This window comes from Paracoccidioides brasiliensis, assembly GCF_000150735.1.
Source record: "Paracoccidioides brasiliensis Pb18 unplaced genomic scaffold supercont2.18, whole genome shotgun sequence".
In the NCBI taxonomy this organism is placed as follows: Eukaryota; Fungi; Ascomycota; class Eurotiomycetes; order Onygenales; family Ajellomycetaceae; genus Paracoccidioides; species Paracoccidioides brasiliensis.
Window position 1 is genome coordinate 51,363 of NW_011371375.1, and position 22,193 is coordinate 73,555.

Here is a 22,193-nt window from a genome sequence, read left to right on the forward strand (position 1 = left end):
AGTTCGACGCGGACTCTACTAGATCACGTGCCCATAAGGCTCATGGACTAACCGGGTGTTAAATAAAAACACACACACACACACACACACACAATGCCCGCAAATTAAACCCTTTGTTATGCGATAACTACTACAGTAATATTCTGCAAAGTATCTGAATTTACTGAAGTCGCATGTTTTATTTCTTATCGGTCATTTAAATAAATATATTGACTCTTCCAATCTAAAGCCACGCGCCGTCGCGGCATGGCAGATATTCGCTCCTTGCTCCGCAACGAGTTGGCCTCTCGTCAAGCTACTGGCTCGGGTGCTTCTTCTGCCAGACGAACTAGGAAACGGAAACTCGATCTGGGGAAACTGGATGACGCCCGCAAAAAATCAAGGGCCGAAGAACAGCATATTGAGCAGGAGGAAGCTCAGTGGCGCGGTCAATCTGACGAACATGAAGGTATTGAAGTAATGGCCCTGGATACATCGATAACAGCTGAACCCCTAAAAGGCAAAGAAGATCAAGATCAAGACCAAGAAGAAGAAGACGAAGAAGAAAAGCCGGACGAAGAGTACACTGCACTCCCCTCTGAACCTTCACCACATCCCACCGCCCCCACACAGACAGAGCTACAACCCCAATCTATCGACGAGGACGAATGGGCCGCATTCGAGCGGGAAGTTGCTGCACCTACAAAGATGCCCACTGCCCCACAGCCATTTTCCGTGATGCCCGGTGCAGCTATGATTTCCGCAGCACCACTTTCTGCCGCTGAGCTTGCCGAAAGGGAAAAGATGGATCGGGAGACGCAGCGGCGGAATCGCGATATGGAAGCGTCATTTGAGAAGGAGGATGCGGCTAGGTTGTTGGAGGAGGAGCTTGATGAGATGGATCAGTTGGAGGAGAGGGTTCGGCGGCTAAAAGAGAGGAGAGAGGAGATTCGGAGGCGGAGGGTTGGGGAGGGGGTGGGTGGTAGGTTTGTTGGAGGTGTGGAAATGGTGGAACGGGAGGGGTTAGGGGAAGATGTGAATACCATTGAAAAAGCTGGGAGCGATGATGATGAAGACGAAGATGAGGAAGATGAAGATTGGGATAATTGGCGATTTAGATAGAGTGGGGAACAAAGGAAATGCTGCATTTTGGATGTGCTGTTGTTATATGCAAACGCATATTGGTTCTAGTTCATGTGATATATTTTGATGATACCCTTGATTATGAACTTCTGTTCTATATTCTTTGTACATGATATATCAAACTGATAATAACCGAAGCTGCAGAATTTAATTGGCAATTCATGATAAATTAAACTTATCTCTGTAATACCTACGTCCTGCCTATGTCTCACCAGCCCCAGGACGACTCCCAGATGCCATCATCTCAGTCTCCAGATGCCTCTGCAACCCCTCCTTGCCAACCCTCATCGCCATCTCGATCTCATCTTCTCCCTGCCTCAGCATATCCTCCCATGCATCAGGGCCCCCTTTTGTTTCCGCTTCTGCTCCTGAACGCGTAGCTCCCGCTCAGTAAGCGCTTTCTACCGCTTCTCCCTCTCAGCTCGTCGTTTGTCACGCTCCATCTGTTCCTCCGTGGATATGCCTTTCGGTTCAGGAGCTGGGGACAATGTTGATATATATGCTTCGATTAGAGGATCGCGAATTTCTGGTGGTAAGGAGATGTATCGAAGGTCCGTGAGGATGCTGGCAGGTAGCATATCTGGTGTCGACAATCTGTTGAGAGCGTGTAGGGGAGTAGACTTTAGGAGAGTGGATAGATCTGATTTTCGAGTGGCTTCCGGGAGCTTGAGGCGTGGTATATGATCACGGTAAAGCTTTTCCCTGTCTTTATCTGATAGTTGAATATCCTTCATTTCAGGCTCCTTTCTATATTTGCGCTTGAATTCAGGCCAGTACAATTTCGGCGTCGCATGTTCCTGTAGAAACGCCAGGTATCTGATTCTAGGGTCCTTCTTTACTTCTTTTTCTCTTCGTTCCTTCAGTTCTTGCATCCGGTCGCGGCTCCAGTTGGACCACGCCTCCTGTCGCGATTTCATATTGGGGAGTATGGTGTACCTCGCATCGTCAATTATTTTACCCTCTTCGATGATTTTCTCCCAGGGGGTATACGGATTTATTCGGAAATCATCAAGTAGGTCGCGGAAAAGCGTCGTTGAGTCCTCTTCCGTTAGTGGCAGCCCTTCTGCCCCTTCCTCCCATCCTTCCTCTCCAGGTTCTCCGTACTCTCCTGGATCTAGTCCATACTCCTCGCCCATGGCTGCGAGCTGGTATTCAATATCATCTTCGTTGAACTCAATATATCCAGGCTGGTTTGCATTTTCCCCTTCGGTTCTCAACCTTTTGGATTGTATATCCTCTCCTTCTCTGTCCTCGGCTTCGTCATCAGTGACCTCAACCTCCTCATATTCGTCACTATCTTCCTCTTTCCTCCCTTCTGCTTCGTTTGCAACAGATGCTGACCGTCCCCATTCCAACGACACTCTTTTGAAGCCTCTGTCCTCTTCTTGCTCCTCACTTAATTCCCCTCTCTCCCGTCTTTCTTTTCTTTCCCGCTCCAGACGATCGTACTCAATCACTCCTTTCAAAACATCCTGTGGAAATTTCCAAAAGCTCTCATTGGTGTCGGGGTTATGAACAAACCGACGACCTAATTTTGTTTTTACGAGAGCCCACGGCTCGCATCCGGGAATTGTATGCTTGGATTTCGGTCTATCCTCAAGGTGGCGGGGTCGTCGAACTTGCCGTCGTCCGTCTCCCGCACCGTCTCTGCGGAATTTATCAAAACTGTCTGCGATGTTAAAAGGCAGGCCTCCTCCCTGTGGTACTGGATACCCGAAGCCCGGAGCAGGGCCAACTTGAGGATGTGCTGGGAAGCCGAAAGCAGGTCGGGGAGGGAGAGCTGCGGCTGGCTGTAAGCCTGCGGGGACTGCAGGAGGCCTTCTATATGTTGACTGCTTTGTTTCCGCATTGTAATAATACAGATGACCTTAGGCAATTAATTAGAAACTACATCTGGGCACCTGTGGTATTTGCGCCACGTCATCGTTCGTAAGACGTACCTGATGGAGCTTTATGCTCCGTCCATCCTGGAGGGAGAGGATTCAAAGACGAATAAGTAGACTTGAGCATCTTGGTCACCAATGCCCAGTTATCCTGGCCGTATATCATGAAAGTTGTTATCATTAAACAGCGCTGATATAGTTTGTTGTGGGAAGAATAAAAATGAAACATGTAATTAGGGAGTCCTAATGGAAGAAGGTGGTCCAAGCTTCTGCTGCTGGTTGGACGCATGAGGCGAGTTTGCCTTGAGGAAGCTAAATAAGAGCAACGACAACGGCTATATGCAACAAACAGACTGGAACAACAGACAATAGACCAACAACGCTGTGCTCAACTTGGGAGTTATTCTACATATTTGCCTCTCAATTTGCCATATTGATTCCAGTCAATATGTCGAGAAGATATGATTCCAGGGTAAAGTTCTCCCTCCCACTGCTCTCCATCCTGCCACAGCTTATTAACAAACGCGTCCGCAACTTGAACAGACTACGATCTTCTCCCCCGAAGGCCGCCTTTACCAGGTCGAATACGCTCTAGAAGCCATCTCGCATGCAGGAACAGCCCTTGGGATACTAGCACAGGATGGAATCGTGCTGGCCGCAGAGCGGAAAGTCACCAGCAAGCTCCTGGAACAAGACACATCGGCGGAGAAGCTCTATATACTGAACGAGTATGGTTGGCTTCCTGCCCCTGTCCATCAATCCATCCACCTATCCACCCATCCCACTCTCAATGGATACTAGCACTCAGGAGACCCGATAATTGACCTATTCGCAGTAACATGATATGCGCCGTGGCTGGGATGACGGCAGATGCCAACATCCTCATCAACTACGCCCGCCAAGCCGCTCAGCGCTACCTCCTCACATACAATGAAGAAATCCCGTGCGAGCAGCTCGTCCGTCGCCTTTGCGATCTGAAACAGGGCTATACCCAACATGGTGGTTTGAGGCCGTTTGGCGTCTCGTTCATATACGCCGGGTACGACCCGCTCCGGCACTTCCAGCTTTACCAGAGTAACCCCAGCGGTAATTACGGTGGATGGAAGGCGACGAGCGTAGGTGCCAACAATGCTAGTGCCCAGAGTCTGTTGAAACAGGACTATAAGGAGGATTGCGACTTGAAGGAGGCTTGCGGAATGGCTGTGAAGGTCCTTAGCAAAACTATGGACTCTACGAAACTGAGTGCTGAGAAGAGTGAGTCTGATGTATTTACATGGATGCCTCCATTGATTCTCCTTTTGTTTTAGCCTGATTTTGATGGACAAAAATAACCAGCTGACTACGATTTTTCCTATGCCGTCAGTTGAGTTTGCGACGGTAGGAAAAACTAAGGATGGGACGATATACCACCACCTCTGGGGAGCTGATGAGATCAATGCTCTGCTTAGGGAGCATGGGCTAGCTAAGGAAGAGGATCAAGAAACCGGATAGGTGACTGAGACGGAGTTACTGATGATAACCTCCGGACGAGTGCAGAGTGCCGTATTAATCCTACATCTTATATATGTGCCGGATGTGAGATCCCATCTGCCTGTCTCAAGATACCCGGATAATGTTCAGCTAGCGGTTTAAAAGCAAGCCAATTTACGTAATTTCCCACTTGGGCACATTGAATAGCTATGCACTCATGACTTCTCTCTTGCTTATCTGTCTCCCAACACTGGGAATGTTAATATGTGATCCATGATCCATGATAATGATCAATGCTAGTTATTTAAAGCTACAAGCGATGATACGGCTCTCTTCAGCTTAGGGAAGCTCACCTAGACTCGAAGTCTTGTAGTGAGATTGGTGATCACGGCTCATGAAAGTGGACAATGGATGGTTCGGTGTGATTTCCTATTGCTGAATGCCAAGTATTACTACATGTGACCGCGTCGCTTACGTCCGCTAGAAGCGCGGCTAGCCCCGTACTCAGTCCTTCGCAGAGCAGGCGTAACCCTTGTCCCTAGCCCTTCCCTCCCTTGTTCCGCACCACTCTGAGCCTCCGACCAACATAACAGCAAGTCTGAAAATGAACAGTTTTGTTTATATCAACGTCTTCCAAGGTTTGGATCCTCCGGAAACTCTTCAGTCTATGATTGATTCCGTCGCTCTTTAGCCGCTCTCGGTTATCTACCGCTGGCTTTACCCCCCATGTCGGCTTCTTTCGCGTTAGCTGTTCCATATTTGGGCAATTATGGGCTAGCTACACCTACAGACCCTTGCCCCCCCACCGTCGATAACCTCACCCGAAAGGAGACAGCGCTTAAGCGTTGTCACATTGAATTCACGAATAGTTCGGTGGAAAGATATTGACTTGACAAATTCATTGGCAAACAAGAACTGTTGATCAAAGGGGACTCAAACACTAGGCCCAAACCCGATCCCCGGCCCTCTTGTTACATTCTCCCTGCACCCATCCAACTCCCACTATCAGTACTGCTACTTCTACTACTACGACTACTTCTTCTACTATTTGCGGCCCCCACCACAGGTCGTGTTGTGGAAATCCATGACCTGAGGTGAGTAAACTAGCAAAATAAAAGCCCGGAATCATTAAAAATAAGTGGATATTATGAAAAGCAATGGAATCGTGAAACTTGAAAATGTGTACTACGACAAAGGAAAAAGGGTCCTCTGTGCCCCCGCTTCGCTCTCCAATCCACCCGGCTGTGGCTGGAGCCTCCCGCGCCTCCTTTCTTCCAGACACCATTACTTGCCAAGGCTGAACTTTTTGTGTCTCCTCTCAAACTCCAATTGATTGATCTCTTTCTGCAGATCGGCGATTTGATCTCTTGATTTTTCCATTGATGCTTTCAAAGTGGAGCCTTCTTGGATCCATCGTTGCAGTCGGCCTATTTCTGTATTAAGTCGGCGGGTTTTGATGTCGATTTTATCGCACAGTTTGCATTTGGTGCCGACAGGTTCCGTGTTATGCACAAGCCTCATGCCGCATGTTTCTCCCATTCGGTATTCATGGTTGCACCTGGCTGCAAAATTGCCCCATGCCCAGTCTCCGCAGGTGAACTTTTTCTGGTCATAAAAGCACATGGCTGGGAAACGGATCAGCAAACATAATCAATCATAAGGCTCCATTGCTGCTTACCTGCTTGCGTTCTGTTTGAATATGTTTCAGAATATTGAAGCGTTGCTATTGGTCGCCGAGTTGGGCCTTTTCTGAAGAGTGGAATCGATAGGCTGAGCGTGTATGGCTGAAGAACTTGAGCTTAATTGAAGAGAGGTTTGTTTGAGGTATTCTATGTGAATTCAATTGAATTCAATTGAATTTGTTGATTCGCAATTGTGTGCTGAAGGCTGTTTGAGACTGAGGTGCTGAAAATGTTTGAGTGTCTTGGGAAATCTTGCGATATTTGTGTTTTTTGGATTTCGAGGAGATTCCTTTAGACAAATGCCTCTCTTCTGCCAACGACGGCTTTATCCCCTCATTGCTGATCAATTTCGTTAATATACGTTTGTTAGTCCATCAAAATGGTTTGTCCTCAGCATCTCTCGCCTTCTTACGAGCGTTAGGATCTGAACTAGCCGGGATATTCGACATGGAAAAGCGGAGTTCCCTTTCAAAAGATGATTTCATTGTTGCCTCCAGAGCTGCATGCTGATACCCCTTTTCTTCGTCGGGCAACGAATGCATAGAAGCTCGACATGGGTGTCGTGGCATTTCTAGGCTGTCCTCGTCCAACTTCTCTTGCTTTATCCTTTCTGACCTTGGGAACCCCTCATCTTATCCGATTAAGGCTGGCGTTCTCCTACATTCCTGACAACTCATCCTGTTCTCCAGCCTGTTAACCTTGCATTCCTGTCCTTCCCCGCTCTTCTACTTCCCGTTGAAACGAGCTTCGACGTTGATCAAAGTGCCGCTTCCGTGGTAAGACCCTCATTCGTTCCAGCTATCTGCGATATCCTCTGTGGACCGTTTCGAGAAATCCCTGCCTTGATGTCGGCCATATCCTTTTCGTTCACGAGATTGATATTGATATTCGGAGCTCCGACAGGTCCCGCATAGTGGTCTAGGCTCCGTGTAACTTACTTTCCTTCGAGCCACCGTGCCCAATCAACCTAATTATTGCCCCTTCGGATATTCGACTTACATTCACACACTGTTTGACCTCAGCTGAGAACTTGAGGTTTGGGTGCAAAAGTGAGATTGAAACTGTTACCTGTTAATCCATGTTCGATGAAGATAAAGTTGCTATGCAGGCTAGCCCGCATCTTTTAGATTCGTTTTATTTGATCATTGGATCCTCGCCTGTGTTATCTTCTTGCAAGGTTTTCAATGAATTATTCACCACTTGACATGATAGGCGTTTAGGGTTCGAGAAGCATGAGGTTCCCTAATCCTTACCTGCTGACATCCTCGTTCGTTCGTCTACATGAGGACGCGACGTGTATCACTCTGTCTGTTTCTCTGGATAGCAATTTACTCTATCTTTCCTCCTGACAATTTGATGTCTTGAAGTTTAAAACGTACCCGCTTGGAAAACCAAAATATCTTAAACTATCGCATTTGATCCGCGGTTCAAGGATCTTCCACCCTCACAACTCAAACAACATTCCCTTGGCCTAGTGCACCCTTTCCAACATGGAGACACCACAGTACCCATCCCTTTGATGGCAATGGACAGGGTACACGGTGGAATGGATTCAATATCCCCGGGTCCAAAGCGACTGTTGTGCTAGACATCACAGACCTTCATGACGTGGCGAAACTCGTCTGGTCGAAATGGATTGTATTCGATCATGGCAGACCATTATCCTGACAGATTTCAGAGTAGCAAAATCCTTTCCATGCTAACTTTTAGGATGATATTTATACACCTTACCCTCTTTCAACCAATGCATGCATGCATGTTGCGGGAATCACGACGTTTGTTCGACGCCTCATTCTCAGGTCCCAGAACCTGATTGCTGTGAAAAGCCTTTCGCCATCCGTTTCTCGTTTTACATATAGACCTGCCTATATGTCTCCAAGTTGGGAGCCTTGCAATTTTGAGTTTCGCTAATACCGTTGAGGCAAATGTGAATGAGGAGTTGTATCAAAGCACAATGATAAGGCGACCATGAATTGGTAAGATAAGCGAATGGTCTTGTTGAGGATGGTCTTCCTCATTGACAGCTCCTTGACGCCAAATTTTGACATACCCTAGTCTCTTGTTGAATCACATTCAGTAAACCTAACAAGGATCTGTTTCTTTACGTTTACGAGGTATTGGCGGCGGCGTTGATAATATACGGATGGAATAAGAGATAATTTTTTCCAACTACTCCTGCCATAATCTGTGTTCAAGTCACAAATGAATTGGATTGCCGAGTATCACTTGGATGCATGCTCCATATCGTTGTTGTGTTCATCTTCTGTTGATGAAGTTTGAAATTGAAATTTCAACCTCAGATTTGTATCCACACGGCCGGGTCTAAACTACTCAGGTGATTTTAAGGAGCACAAATAAAGTCTTACTCTTGCATGTCAGCATGCAGCGGTTGCAGATGCGGAGAACACATCTTGGTGTGTTCCCATAAATGTGGGTCCATACCTGTCGTACCTCTTGTATTATAAGCACCCTGTCCTTAGTGAATTGGCAGTACAGCATCCCGTTGACCACCCAGTGGATGCCCTGTACCAGCTTTGGTATGCAACTAGGGATCTGCCTTAGGGATTCCGATACACCCATTGGATGGTCAATTATATAGAGTCTGGCGTCGAGCTCTGACGACCTTTCATTTGCGAAGGTACGGCTGGTCAGCTTCCGAGCCGACCTTGCACGATTCATGCGCGATGCTTGAACCGTTTATTATCGTCGTCGACTCCTGTCATTTGGTCTTGCTCCCAATTCCTTTTCTGTCGTTCCTCTCTAACCCAGTACTCAATTCTTCCCTCGAACGGAATTGCCTCTAATCCAGCCTCTATCCTTATTGGTGCCACATTGCGAAACCTAGGCCTTGGTTCCTTTTCGGTAGTTGCCCCGCCTGTTTGCCATGTGGCATGAGTAGTTATTAACCAGTTTTTTCACCTGATTTTTCAATGTATCCTTCCATTGTCAGCATGGCATATCTGGTTAACTCACCCGCCGTTATTTTTATTTTCCTTTCCCCTTTTCTTTCCTGGTTCTTCAGTGAACCCTGCGATGGATCTTCCTCTGGGATTGGTGTCAGCCTTTCACGAGCACTCCGAGCCAAAGATCTAGGTAGGTCCATGCTGAGCAAATTTGGTCTAGTGCGTGACTGAATTGCATCGTACAAAAATTCCTTGCCTTCTGTGACGTTAATTGTGCCCAATTTCATTGACCTGGAGGGGAAAGAAGTTGCTAGACAGTACAATCTACCAACCTCCCCGTTTCATTGTTTTTAATTCTGCTTCCGCTTCTCAATATCCTTCATCACCTCCGGCACCAATTGACGTGGCAGCCGCTATTCTGCCCTCTTTGGAAACTCTAATGGAATGTATGTTTCCTTTCCACAACTTGATAAGCGCATATGTGTGTGGCTGCAGGGCATATGTTTCCTCCCCCCCCCCCCCCCCCCCTTTCTTTTTGTCTTTCGCTTTGGTTTTGCCTTGCAATATAGTTTCTTGTGACATTTCTGCCGAAGGTATACGCTCTATCTGTGGCATGGGTTCTCTCTCCTTCTGGCCTCCAAAAATCCCTCAATTAGGTAGGGTAGGTAGCTGTCACGACAAACAGATCTATAGCTTGCCCTGTTTCGTGTAGTTCCCCCATGATTTTGCAACTGCCTTGCATCTCCTCCTACAGTTTACACTTTGGCGACTGGCCAATCTCAACATGATGTAGGTTCTCTCAACTGGGACACCCCGATCCAAGTCAGTTCTTACGTCGCCTAGTTCCAGTGCATAACCGGAAGAACTTTGACGCTTATAGCATGGAGAAAAGATTTGTTTTCTGTATTCTTATCTCCTTCCGGTTTTTGTTTTTGAGTTTGAGCTGCATCGATATTATTCCCAATTCTTCCTAGGCATTGCGTGCTGTACCCCGAATATGCAATGCATGATCGCTACTACTGTAGCTCTTGGTTATAAATTCCTTTTTCCTTCGATCCTTCTCTCATGCTCCTTGACATTCTGCTCGCCGACTTGCCACCATAAAACAAGGCCCCCCCAAAAAAATCGAGTATATAGCCCCAGGTATCGTCTTTCGACGGCGACTTGTCCCTTTTACCGCTAGTTAGTTATATCTAACTTATGGGTTTCAATTAGCTTTAACCCTTTCACCTTTGCCCGCTTTCCAAAGCGCACACTACCGCTCAATCCTTTCTCTTTCATTGCCCTGTCTCCCATCATTTTCCCGGGCACCACGCAAATGCTGATCTATGATCGGTCATCGTTTTGGTGGAGCAGTTTGCAGATATATTCAACCTTCTTTTAGCACAGACGTTAGTTTCTTGTCGGTTGTCTGGTCTTATTCTTGCTTTACTGTAGCTGTATTCCGACTGTGTTAAAAAAGATTCTAGCTTTTTGACAGCAAAGTCAATTCAACACGTAGCCTGGATTTCTGCACCGTATGGTACGTTATCACCAACATTGAGAGATTGGAGCGGGTGATTTGGTTCCCTCTGTGAGGCCCTTGTACTTGCGACTTCGGTTCCATTACTATCTCATTCACCCTCCGGAATTTTTAATCGGATGGAAATACCCACACGATCGACTTCGTACATCGCATTGGAAGGTTGAAACCCCTGTCGAAAAGTTTCCATTCAATCCATGTCCAGTTCGAAGACTCCGTCGTTTGTGTATGTCCGGCCCATGCTGTGTGCGCACTACTCTGCATGAGCCCAATTTTTTATGATCAGAACATCCCTCTCCTCTCTTGTTTTATTTCGAATGGGTTGTATAAAAATTCGGAATCATAGGCATTTTGGCGGATATGGCGTGACAGTACCGACTACACTCCAGATAACGCCTCCAAGAAATATGAAAATGCCAGTCCATGAGAAAAGGAAATAGGCATATTCTGATGGCAGTAAGTAGCAAAAGGAGGTAGGGCTTAAGGGCATGGGGAAAGCTGTCCAAACCCGTGACGTCATATGGTTTTGTAGCCAGGGGAAGCCAGTGCTTACTAATCCCGAAATCCTAACTAACTAACTAATTATTAACTAACACTAGTTAGTTAAGTTAGTTAACTATTGACTGGTTAACTACGTATCTCGTGATCTTCTGCCTTGAACTTCATCTTCATCTTTTTGACAGCTCCACAGTTTCTACAGTATTGGATAAGAGAAGAGTCTCTGTCCAACTCATGTTCTCTTTCTGTTAACAAATTTGACCAAGAGAGTTTGTTCGTTTTAACTATCCTTCTATTCGCCATAGCAATCGCCACCTATCGACGCAACGTCTAAAAGGGGCGCCAATGTCTTTATAGGTCTCAGGCAATTGGAACTTCTACATGCTTACTACTGCGGTATTCATCTTACCATAGTACCAACAGTCAGTTCTCTATTGCTATTTGTGAACTGCTGCATGTTGTATTATGGCTGAGAAGTTTTGAGGTCTCCATAAACTGTAGGACCCGCTGATCACTTCTGCTTCACCAGATCTATCTGGCTTGGGTCTCGTACCAAAGGTGAACATTACTAGAGGCATATTTCCCCTTTTTTTTAATCCAGTGAAAAAGCAGAAAAGAAAAAAAAGAAAAGAAAAGAAAAAGAAAAAAGAAAAAAAGAAAAAAAAGAAAAAGAAAAAGTAAAAGTAAAAGAACAAAAAAACCAAATCGTGGGTTAAAAGCAGATCAATAAACATACATTGTCCACTTACTTCTTTTTTATCTGTCATCGCACAGGATGTCTACTCTCCGCCACGCTTCGAACCGAGCCGGCCTCCAGGTTCTGTGGGTCCACCATGGCCTAGTCTACCGTCATCCTCTAAATTTAACCTCAGCTCCGTTGCAGATTCTCGGGGCCATTCCAACACCCACGACAGGAAGGGGTCTACAACGCACCTATGTCCTTGAAGCCCATAAGCCTAGTTACACCATGCCGCTCAACCTCGGCACCCAGAGTGACCCTGACAGCCGTTATGCGATAAACACAGATCGGCACGAGTACTCCCAGTCCGGATCGGACAATGCTGTTGCGTCACAGCAGGCAGCGTGGGACCTCAACAACCGCACGCCGGAGAAGGTAAGGGAAGCTTCGCTGGCCGAAGCTATGCACGATGGGCACAGCAAGATGGGTCCCCTGGAAGTCAGTCCTGCGAACCGTGATGTCTCGCAATATACGAATGAAGCTGGCAGGGGTGAGTTCGTGGAGAAAGGGCCCAGTCGCAGGGTGTCACCACTTAAAGGGATAAAGGTCAATTTTAGTGGCGTGATCATTAATGAGAAAGGGGAGCCTTTGCTCAAGTGACCAAGTATAAGGGTGGTCCCTGGTATTCGTTGATTATTTGAGGTATTTGGCATCGTTTCCTTTTTATCTTATAAAAGGTAATGGCGACAGTTGAAGCGCAAATGATTTGAAATGAGGGGATGATTCGTCGTTGGGGTGGTGATACCGGATTAGCACTGTTCTTTCTCCTCTTGATCGGTTTGATTTACCCGCGAGACCACTCGTTAAGAAACAGTATATAACTAGTAAAAAAGTTGGAAATCTCTTTTGTATACGAAGTATGACTGCCAATTTCGCTTCCATAGCTGTAATAATATAAAGAAATATATATATAATAAAATATAAAATAAAATAAAACAAAAAACCCGAAATATCATGCAACCGAATAATAATAAGAAGAAACAGAAGATTTGTAACACCGCCAGGGATCATCAACAACCGAATGAATAACCATAGCAATGACCGTAGGAATTAAGATATATCGAAACAATTGGCCCCCAGCATGTGATCGTCAATAAATTAGAGTGATAAGATCAACGCAGCCACCCAACCATACACCCACAGCTTCCTCACCCTCACGAAATATCGGGCTTCCACTCCGTCCGCCCAAGCCTGATAATATCCTTCCCATCCAACACAATAATACCCTGCTGCCCCTGCCCTCCCTCGCCTTTCCAAGCCTTCAGCCCAGCATTCACCGCCGCCCTCGCAATCTCCTCCGCATCCTGACACCACCAATCCTTCAACAACGGCTTATTAATCCACCCAGCAAAACCCGCAATCCCCCTCAACAGGCCCTCTGCAAACCTCGTCTCCGCCCTCTGCCCGCCAATGAGCTGCGGCCGCAAAATCACCGTCCGCTCAAACCCAAGCGCCAAAATGCTCTCCTCAATATCCCCCTTGAGCTTCAGGTAAGGGAAGCTTGACGACACGTTCGCCCCCGCCGACGAGACGAGCACGTATACCTTCGCGCCTGCCTCCTTGGCGGCCCGGGCTAGCTCGACGTTCGCATCGTGCTCGATGGCACGTTGGGCAGCGAGGCCGCCGGCATTGGCGCGGGTGGTGGCGAGGGTTGAGAAGAAGATGTTAGCTGGCGGGTGAGTGTCGGTTCGTAGGTGGGAGGTCCAGGTTGCGGGCGGGTCTTTCGAGGTGAAGGTGGAGAGTTTCGTGGGGTTGGATTTTGTGATGGATTCGGGAGGGAGGCGGCGGGCAAGAAATTCTATGTGGGCGATTGAAGAGTGGGGGAGGAGGGTGGTGAGGATGTGAGAGCCCTGAGGAGGAGGAGGGAAGCAGTTGTTAGCTTATTTAACCTTGGAAGCATTTGATTATTTATTTTAATTGGGTTTGTTGACCCCCCCCTTTTTTTTTTTTTTTTTTTTTTTTTTTTTTGCACTAGGATATGCCGAAACTACTGTATAGAGGTTCAGGGATTGTGGTGACGTACGACAAGGCCAGTTCCTCCGACAAGAGCTACTGAAGCCATTGTTGTTGCTGGGTGGTCCAAGTCGTAGCAGCAAGAAGCTTAAACCGTAGGTGAAATGAATTTCCTGATGTTTCGATGGGTTTAGGGACGAATGTTAATTTGTTTTGGTGGTAGGTTTGGATAGTTATGTAACTGGCTGGCACTTGGTTAGTCATCCCCTCAGGATTGACTGTTGTGTCAACTGCTGGATCTCCATTGCCTCAGCATTTCCTATCTGTTAATTCTGTAACTCTGGTAATTGTACATTTGGAAATACCTCTTCCGCAGTTCGAAATATGTATCTGCAAATGACTCTGCTTAAATGAACGGACTAAACGGAAGATAAAGTGAGCACTCCCTCCATAATAAAGGGTTATTTAGTTATTTACTTAAAATATAGTAGTCTACATAATAACACCCACAACATACACGCATAAAACCGATTGTCACATCTATATCAACCCGTATATATATCTGTATGTGCATAGACATCCATTCAAAAACCCTTGTTTAATAGACTCCACCGCCCGCTTCGCAATCGCACAGAGCGTGCTAGTCAAATGTCCACCGACCTGATACGGCATCACAGACGCGTCGATAACTCGCACATTCTTCGTTCCATAAACTTCAGCCTGCCGTCGACCACCCCACCCCGATCCCGCGGCATCATCGGTAGAGTGCCGAGTGGGTGTAGTGTTGGCAGTGCTGGGGATTAGAGAGAGCTGTTAGTTAGCGCGTACCCACGGGATTTTTCATGGGAGACCAAAAAAAGAACGTTCATGTATCGCGTATCCAATCTATCCACTGAGCGTCGGTCGCGTTGAGGGGTATGGTATTATAAACCGGGAGCCAGCTCTTGCAAAACAGACCCGCTTGCTGGCTTGCTGGCTTCGTTGCCCAGAATTTCCGCACAGTCTTGCAATTTTCCATCGTCACTTTCAAATCCAAGTCGATAGGGGAAATTTGGGATTGATTAGGGGGTGGTCCACCGGATTTGCTGAGCTGATGTGAACGCCTCCCCGTGTAAATGAGGAATACGACTGACAACACCATTAAAGACGTTCCATTGATATCATCTCCCTGATAGCAGGAGGTTGACTTTCCGGATCACTCCCTCCGTTGCTTAATTCTGAATTCGACCGCTGACTTCCCTAGGCCGGCAATATACTCCTTGTTTCATAATAACGCAATGTTCACACACTTTGGCAATATATATTTAGGGAGTGCCAGCGGCACCGAGTGGGCACGCCCAGTTCTCCTTTACAAGCCAATTGAATGAGGTGCCACTGAGACGTCGCGTGATCAGTTTCGAAGATGAAATCCCCAGCTTTCTTTCGGCACAACCCCCGCCCAGGATGTTAATGGAGGCAAACTGCGCGGATTCTCAGCTCACCAGCACACGCTAGACCGGGATTCGAATCGTCATTTTGATTCTGCCAAGGTGTATTATTATCCAGCCGAGCACCGCCCAAACCTCAATAATAATGATGTTGTATTTGAAGAGGTATTGGTGGGACGGTTGACTAACTGTTGATAAAATGCCGGTAACGGGTCTGGATAAAACGTCCGATGAGAGACATTCTGTATATCGGAGCAATTTTTAATTGCATCCGGAGAGTTTAAAACTAAGAATCTGAACAAGTGGAAATAGGGCTCAACCAGAAAAGTCAATGATTCAATAACGATGAACCCGGACAAGTCCTGAGTAAGCGCTGATGCGGTTAACGTAGTCCGACACCTAACCGATCACGACACCTAACCGATCAAATTTTCATCCTTATTTGACAATTTTTTAAATTGAGCAACAACCACGAGAGATTTTATATAGAAATTATATAGATTAGATCCTTAGGTCTGTTGGCACTGCCTAATAGTGTGTCCGGGTGTATTACACTTGCTGCAGGTGGGAGGTCTTCGCTTTCTACCTTCCGGATTTGGATCCTCCATCCAAACCTCCGTACGTTCAGGAGGCTCCAGAGGCTTAGCCATCCTAGCTAGAGCTTCTTGAGCCGTAAGGATTCCTTCCTTAGCTATATAGAAACGTGATTTCTCTCTCTTACGCTTCTGCTTAGCATTGGCAGCTCTCAGCTCCATGACTTCCTTGGTCAGTAAAGCAACATTATGCATGGCCGTATGACATCCCTTCACTAGTTGATCAAGAGCCTGATTTGTAGGACTAGAGAGAATTTCCGTACAGCGTTTGATTCTGCTGCTCTGCCGCTCCAACTGAGTCACATTGCGAGGGGTCTTGGGGGTCCAGGAGGATTGAGATCCGTGAGATCCGTGAGCTGACCCCGGGGGGGTAGGAGTATGAAATTGAGTATGTAGGCGAGTAAGAACCTCATCTGGATTGTATGGCACTAGGCCTGTGGCTTTGAATCCGTTCTTTATAGTTATATCCTTCATAGCCTCCTGTCTAGCTGTTGTATAGCTGGCTAGAAAGTCCTCCTTGTCAATATAACTGATTCCTAGTCTCACGCTTTGTTCCACCCTCTTGCCGTACGCTCTCTTTAATGGTGAAAAGCAGCTCACATCTAGTGGCTGTAATAAATGAGAGGAGTGTGGAGGCATATATAATGATATAATGCCGTGATCCAGACAGAATTTATCAAATCTGGCCGTGGCATGACTGCCATGCCCATCCAACACAAGCAGTCTATATCTGCCCTTCGTACAAGCTTTAGTAGCTCCGTTAAAGACCTTCCGCAGCCAATCAAGGCTAAGAGCGTCCGTGGTCCATCCCTTCTCACTAACGCCAATTGTCCAATCCTTTGGCAGCTGCTTGTACCAGGAGGCTTGATGAAGCTTGCCCTTAAAGATAATCATAGGAGGTAGAGCCCAGCCCGTAGCGTTAACTGCCTCGATCACAGTTGCCCATTCTCTATTCCCTGGCTGTAAAAGAGATGGCCTGCCAGCTCTCTCAGCTCTAGTAACCACCCAGGATGTTGAAATAACCCCCATTGTAAAGCCAATCTCATCAAAGTTATAGATATCCTCTGAAGTAATTCCATACTTCTTTATCGTACGATCCATCAGGGTAAACCATTCGTATATGATCTTTGAATCCTCGCATTGAGCTCGCTGATAGTCGTACTTGCGTGAGAACTTCGTCTTTAGTTCAGAATGCCGTTGTATAAATCTTTCTACCCATCTTCCTCCCACGGTAGTTGTAGTAGTGGATTCTCGCGCCTCAAGTAGTAGATTAGCCATTTCTCGTACGGTCGCGATCCGGGGAGGCTGTCCTCTCTCATCCATAGAGAGTATCCATTGAACTAGAGATTCCTCTTCAGTAGAGGTCAGCTTTCGATTTTTTAGTTGAGCATTCGTGTACGTGGTTCCACCGCGTAGTCTATCGTAAAGCGTAGTATAAGGAAGCTCGTACGTCTTAGCAGCAACGCGAATAGATGAAATTTGCTTAGTTTCATAATCTTTAATAGCTAATAAGAGCCTGGCTTCTTGATTAGAAGGTTCTTTGCTAGGTGTGGCTGTCATATTGAATGATTTAATAGAGTGGGTGATTGGGACGAAAATTTGATCGGTTAGGTGTCGTGATCGGTTAGGTGTCGGACTACGTTAACTAGCTCAGCAGTGAACGAATTGTAACAATTATTAGAATTTCTTCCACGAATGAAATTGGAAAGTTCCACTTGACAATTGATACCTTGCATCGAGAATCGATACTCCGATATAGTCTATTAATTATACATGAATCGATGCCCGGCGAGAATGAGGATGATAGATTTGCCCAATCCACAATTAACCCTGCGAAACACCTTGCAAATGATATCAAACGTCAGTGATGGGCGTGCTCTCCGTCATTCATAAGAGAGCTATTTGTATCATTAATCTGGAGTTTCCTTCTGATTTCTTTTCTTTTCTTTTCTTTTTTTTCTTTTTTTTCCTCCAGGATTTGCATCATCTTACTCAGGCAGCGGACTCAGTGCGGCATTCTCCGCAGAGCATGGGAATTATTGCATGACTCGGGAAAGCGAAAGATCTGGCACCCGCTTACTACCTAATAATAAATATCTTCTTCGTACAACGTTATGTCCGATGTAATTCGGGTTCTGGGGGTGGTTTAGCTTTTTGGTGGGTGGCCTTGGTTAGAACAGAGAGATTTCTGTACGCACAGTGAGCGTAATAAGGATGCCTGGAATGAATCTGCGATGAACTGAAATGCAGAGATACAATCGTTATTGTCAGGTCGATGCATAATTTCCCTTTCAACAGAATGAAATTGGCAGGAAGATTTCAATCTCCACCTTATATGGAGAGACATTGGTGGATGGATGTTGTTGATGTTGTTGATGTTGAACGATGTGAAGGATTATACGCTTTGCCCTTTCTGGTAGCCGATCGTGCCTTTCCTCTTTTGGTACAACATGACTAAGCCATAGAATCAGGGAGCTGGAACAACCTCGGCCCGAATTCAGGCTTGGCGCTGAGCACGCAATTGAGAGCACTTTTGCGCGATTCTCTTCAACACCAACGAGGCAAGCAAACAAGAGCTGCTTGCCTGATTCGGCAGAATTGGGGGGAGAATTTGGGGAAGGAGGAGGACGTGGTGGTGGACGAAGAGGAAGGAGCGAGGGGTATGTAAAGAGAATATTTGCCTTAGATAATAAAAAATGTCCTCATCTCGCGGGTTTCGCCCATTGCCTGTGTATATATTCTTGTCATTAGCTTCATATTCTACTCTTTTTATTCTTTTAAATCTTCACTTATCTACTCTCATTTTACTCGCAGAGAGTTCAGCTGGCTTGGAACTGCTTGTTTTTGGGTTGTTTTTTTGATATCCCAAGGTTCTCACATAGCATATTTCCTTCAACCCCCCTTTTTCCCATGAACACCACTTGTTGATATACAGAGAACTCAAAGACCCATTCAGTCACAATGCGGTCAATTGAGACTCTCTCCGGGGGATCTTTCCAGGTCGAGGCTACCAGGAGCAGTTCTCAGCTACAACAGCTACAACAGCAGCAGCAGCAGCAACAATATCCCTTGGGCATACCCGTGCACTTCTCAGATATTGGCGGCCCAACATACATCACAGCTCAGACTCTGATTCAGCAGGTTGCTTATGCTCTGTCAGACAAGCTCTTCACCTACTCGCCAGAGACCTTCGATCTAGACACTGCTGTCAAGCAATGGGCTGCCCAGGGCCAGCAGAATACCTATGGCTACACCACTGCGGTTCAGCCCATGCAAACTCGTCAGGGTGCTGGTGCCATTGCTCTGGGCTATATCTTTTCCAAGGACTTCGATCTCAAGAAGCGATACATCCCGCAGTCGATTCTGGCCTCATCTGCCACCTTGCAGTACCTCCGCCCGGCGTTGCAGCAGCTCTCTCTGCTCTACTCGGTCGCCAACCCATTTGTCGCCCATGTGGCTGCTGTGGACTATGCGGGCGGTGCTGTCTCGGGACTCGTGGCAGATTACACCACCTCCCTGGCTCTGGCCGAGGAATTGGGCCTGGGCTTAGTCTCTAGCTTCTCTGCCCACGAGTCTCAGCATATGGCCCTCTTTTCAACACTGCTGGCTGATATCCTCCCAACAATCCATATCTACGATGGTATCAGAGTCGGCGGAGAGATCACTCGGGTCATCGATGTTCAGAATCGGTCAGGTCTCAGTAATATATATAAGAATGTGCTGAGGGAGGTGTCTGGTCCTGATCAGAAACATTTGGATGGTGAGGGCAAACTGTTGCGTTTGTTGAAGGCGTTCAATGCAGAATTGGGCACTGATTACAACTCCTTCGAATACCACGGGCATCCTGAAGCCACCTCTGTCTTGGTTTCCTTTGGCACCGTTGAGTCATCTTTGACTTCTCAGATTGCCACTTCTCTGGCCCAGAATGGTGCCCGTGTTGGTGTCGTTAATGTGCGAGTATATAGACCATTCGTCGAAGAAGCCTTCCTGAGTGCTTTGCCCAAGACCTCCAGAGTCGTTGGCGTTCTTGGCCAGGTCCACAGTGATTTGGCTGTCCAGGAAGATGGAATCCATTCCGCACTCTATGAGGATGTCCTCACCTCCTTAACGTTCGGAAGCGGGTTTCTGGCTTCCGCCCGCCCGGAGTGTGTTGAGATCAAATACGCCCCTTCACATAATTGGTCGCTAGTTAACACAGCTGCTGCTTTCCAGCAAATCGTGAAGGAGCCATTGCTGCAGAGTTCCCCGAATAGCTCGCAAACCCCCCTGCAACTCTTGGACCCCATGACCGTCCAGGAATATACATTTTGGGACACTGATGACTCGTCATCAAACGCCGCTGCTATCGTGTTCGGCCAGGCCCTTGCGAAAGATTCATCCTACAATGTTGCCACGAGCACAGTCCACGATAACCTTGTACTGGGAGGAATCACCCGAACCGATATTCGGAAGGGTCCTAAGACAATTGATGCACCATATCCCGTCAACTCAGCTGACGTTGTTTATGTAGGTGACTTGAATCTTCTCTCAGAGCTCGACGTGCCAGCCAGCATCAAGGATTCCGGGAAGATCATTGTTAAAGCTCCTGGATTGAAGGATGAGGATCTGGAGAAGAGACTTCCTCAGCCGTTTAGACTGGCAATAGCACAACAGGGAATCTCATTGTTCATTCTCGATCTACCTGTCTCCGAAGAAACTGGCTTCGAAACTACAGTCTTACAGGCAGCATTTTTGCGAGTTGCTCTTCCAAACCTTTATACCGTGGAAGCTAAGAAGTTAGTTTCGACCCTGGCAGGTGCGGAATCGTTCTCCAAGGCAACGAAAGCCTTGCAGACGGAACTCCGAAATGTCGATGTTCCCGAATCCTGGTCTTCCGTCGAGGAGGATTCAGGAAACGTTCCAAAATTTCCCACCGATATCCACACCACTAGCTTCATTCCATTTGACAAATCAGAGATTGAAGAACCTATTGTCTTGCGAGATTGGCAGAATGCTGCGAAAGCTTTGGTCTTCAAAGAGGCCTATGGAACCACAACTTCCCTCCGCCCTGACCTCGCGGCTAAGACCTTCACTATCCATGTCAGCGAGAATCGCCGTCTGACCCCCAAAACCTATGACAGGAACATCTTCCATATCGAATTCAATCTGGGCGATACCGGTCTAAAATACGACCTTGGAGAAGCCCTGGGCATTCACGCCCAAAACAATCCCGCAGACGTGAACAAATTCATTAAATTCTACGGCCTGGACCCAGCCTCCGTCGTTGAAGTCCCCTCGCGCGAAGACCCGGACATCCTCGAATGCCGCACCATCTACCAGGCCCTTGTCCACAACATCGACATCTTCGGCCGCCCATCAAAACGCTTCTACGAATCCCTCGCCGCCTTTGCCTCCGACGAGAAAGAGCGCAAACACCTCCTAACCCTCGCCGCTGCAGAAGGCGTTGACGAATTCAAACGCAGAGCAGAAATCGACACAGTCACCTTCGCAGACCTCCTTGTCGAATTCCCCTCCGCCCACCCTTCCTTCCCAGACCTCATCCGCATTGTCTCCCCGATGAAGCGCCGTGAATACTCCATCGCCTCCTGCCAGCAGGTAACGCCAAACTCCGTCGCCTTAATGATCGTCGTCGTCAACTGGGTCGATCCGTCTGGCCGCTGCCGCTATGGCCAAGCTTCACACTACCTCAGCGCCCTCAAGCCCGGCAACCCCGTGACCGTCAGTGTCAAAGCAAGTGTCATGAAACTGCCCCCTCAATCAACCCAACCCATCATCATGGCTGGCCTAGGAACCGGGCTAGCCCCCTTCCGCGCCTTCGTTCAGCACCGTGCCATGGAAAAGGCACAAGGGAAGCAAATCGGCTCTGTACTTCTATACATGGGCTCCCGACATCAGCGCGAAGAATACTGCTACGGCGAGGAGTGGGAGGCCTACCAGGCAGCGGGGGTGATTACGTTGCTGGGCCGCGCTTTCAGCCGCGATCAGCCGCAGAAGATTTACATTCAGGACCGCATGCGGGAGACGCTACCGGAGATTTCGCGCGCGTATATTCGCGAGCAGGGCGTTTTTTACCTGTGCGGGCCTACGTGGCCGGTGCCGGATGTTACGGAGGTGCTTGAGGAGGCGATTGTAGCGGAGGCGAGAAGGGTGGGTGGCAAGAAGGTGGATGCGAGGAGGGAAATTGAGCGGTTGAAGGATGAGATGAGGTATGTTTTGGAGGTTTATTAAGGGGCGGGTGGTTCTTAGAGTGGAGTTATATGCCACCAGTGAAATATATCCAGAATTTGTTCTTAGATTTTCTTTTCTTTTCTTTTTGGCATGGACCATTGATTTGTAATGGTTTGTTTAATCTCTTATTAAATATAAATTGATTTTTGCTTCCTTGGTTTTCCTTCATGAAC

General features: G+C 47.3%; 10 protein-coding genes across 10 annotated transcripts; 4 read left to right on the top strand and 6 right to left on the bottom strand.

Moving 5' to 3' along the window:
* Window positions 1-246: 246 nt before the first annotated feature.
* On the top strand, window positions 247-1,101 carry PADG_08440 (uncharacterized protein; the record flags this gene model as incomplete). The annotated part of the gene is made up of 1 exon (XM_010765497.1): window positions 247-1,101. The coding sequence occupies one exon, from the start codon at window positions 247-249 to the stop codon at window positions 1,099-1,101; it is 855 nt and encodes a 284-aa protein (XP_010763799.1).
* Window positions 1,102-1,523: 422 nt separating this feature from the next.
* PADG_08441 (uncharacterized protein) lies at window positions 1,524-3,171 on the bottom strand (the record flags this gene model as incomplete). The annotated part of the gene is made up of 2 exons (XM_010765471.1): window positions 1,524-2,989; window positions 3,063-3,171. 2 exons carry the CDS (start codon window positions 3,169-3,171, stop codon window positions 1,524-1,526), a joined length of 1,575 nt encoding a protein of 524 aa, XP_010763773.1.
* A 282-nt stretch (window positions 3,172-3,453) lies between these two features.
* Window positions 3,454-4,496, top strand: PADG_08442 (proteasome core particle subunit alpha 3; the record flags this gene model as incomplete). Its single annotated transcript, XM_010765498.1, has 4 exons — window positions 3,454-3,477; window positions 3,549-3,733; window positions 3,841-4,259; window positions 4,369-4,496. The coding sequence occupies 4 exons, from the start codon at window positions 3,454-3,456 to the stop codon at window positions 4,494-4,496; spliced, it is 756 nt and encodes a 251-aa protein (XP_010763800.1).
* A 1,263-nt stretch (window positions 4,497-5,759) lies between these two features.
* On the bottom strand, window positions 5,760-6,098 carry PADG_12454 (uncharacterized protein; the record flags this gene model as incomplete). The annotated part of the gene is made up of 1 exon (XM_010765524.1): window positions 5,760-6,098. The coding sequence occupies one exon, from the start codon at window positions 6,096-6,098 to the stop codon at window positions 5,760-5,762; it is 339 nt and encodes a 112-aa protein (XP_010763826.1).
* A 433-nt stretch (window positions 6,099-6,531) lies between these two features.
* On the bottom strand, window positions 6,532-6,726 carry PADG_12455 (uncharacterized protein; the record flags this gene model as incomplete). Its single annotated transcript, XM_010765525.1, has 1 exon — window positions 6,532-6,726. One exon carries the CDS (start codon window positions 6,724-6,726, stop codon window positions 6,532-6,534), a length of 195 nt encoding a protein of 64 aa, XP_010763827.1.
* A 2,106-nt stretch (window positions 6,727-8,832) lies between these two features.
* PADG_12456 (uncharacterized protein) lies at window positions 8,833-9,260 on the bottom strand (the record flags this gene model as incomplete). Its single annotated transcript, XM_010765526.1, has 2 exons — window positions 8,833-9,032; window positions 9,065-9,260. The coding sequence occupies 2 exons, from the start codon at window positions 9,258-9,260 to the stop codon at window positions 8,833-8,835; spliced, it is 396 nt and encodes a 131-aa protein (XP_010763828.1).
* Window positions 9,261-11,855: 2,595 nt separating this feature from the next.
* On the top strand, window positions 11,856-12,419 carry PADG_08445 (uncharacterized protein; the record flags this gene model as incomplete). Its single annotated transcript, XM_010765472.1, has 1 exon — window positions 11,856-12,419. The coding sequence occupies one exon, from the start codon at window positions 11,856-11,858 to the stop codon at window positions 12,417-12,419; it is 564 nt and encodes a 187-aa protein (XP_010763774.1).
* A 554-nt stretch (window positions 12,420-12,973) lies between these two features.
* PADG_08446 (uncharacterized protein) lies at window positions 12,974-13,881 on the bottom strand (the record flags this gene model as incomplete). The annotated part of the gene is made up of 2 exons (XM_010765499.1): window positions 12,974-13,669; window positions 13,843-13,881. 2 exons carry the CDS (start codon window positions 13,879-13,881, stop codon window positions 12,974-12,976), a joined length of 735 nt encoding a protein of 244 aa, XP_010763801.1.
* Window positions 13,882-14,032: 151 nt separating this feature from the next.
* PADG_08447 (uncharacterized protein) lies at window positions 14,033-14,913 on the bottom strand (the record flags this gene model as incomplete). Its single annotated transcript, XM_010765473.1, has 4 exons — window positions 14,033-14,095; window positions 14,138-14,162; window positions 14,365-14,565; window positions 14,666-14,913. 4 exons carry the CDS (start codon window positions 14,911-14,913, stop codon window positions 14,033-14,035), a joined length of 537 nt encoding a protein of 178 aa, XP_010763775.1.
* Window positions 14,914-18,753: 3,840 nt separating this feature from the next.
* PADG_08448 (sulfite reductase subunit alpha) lies at window positions 18,754-22,020 on the top strand (the record flags this gene model as incomplete). The annotated part of the gene is made up of 1 exon (XM_010765500.1): window positions 18,754-22,020. One exon carries the CDS (start codon window positions 18,754-18,756, stop codon window positions 22,018-22,020), a length of 3,267 nt encoding a protein of 1,088 aa, XP_010763802.1.
* Window positions 22,021-22,193: the final 173 nt, after the last annotated feature.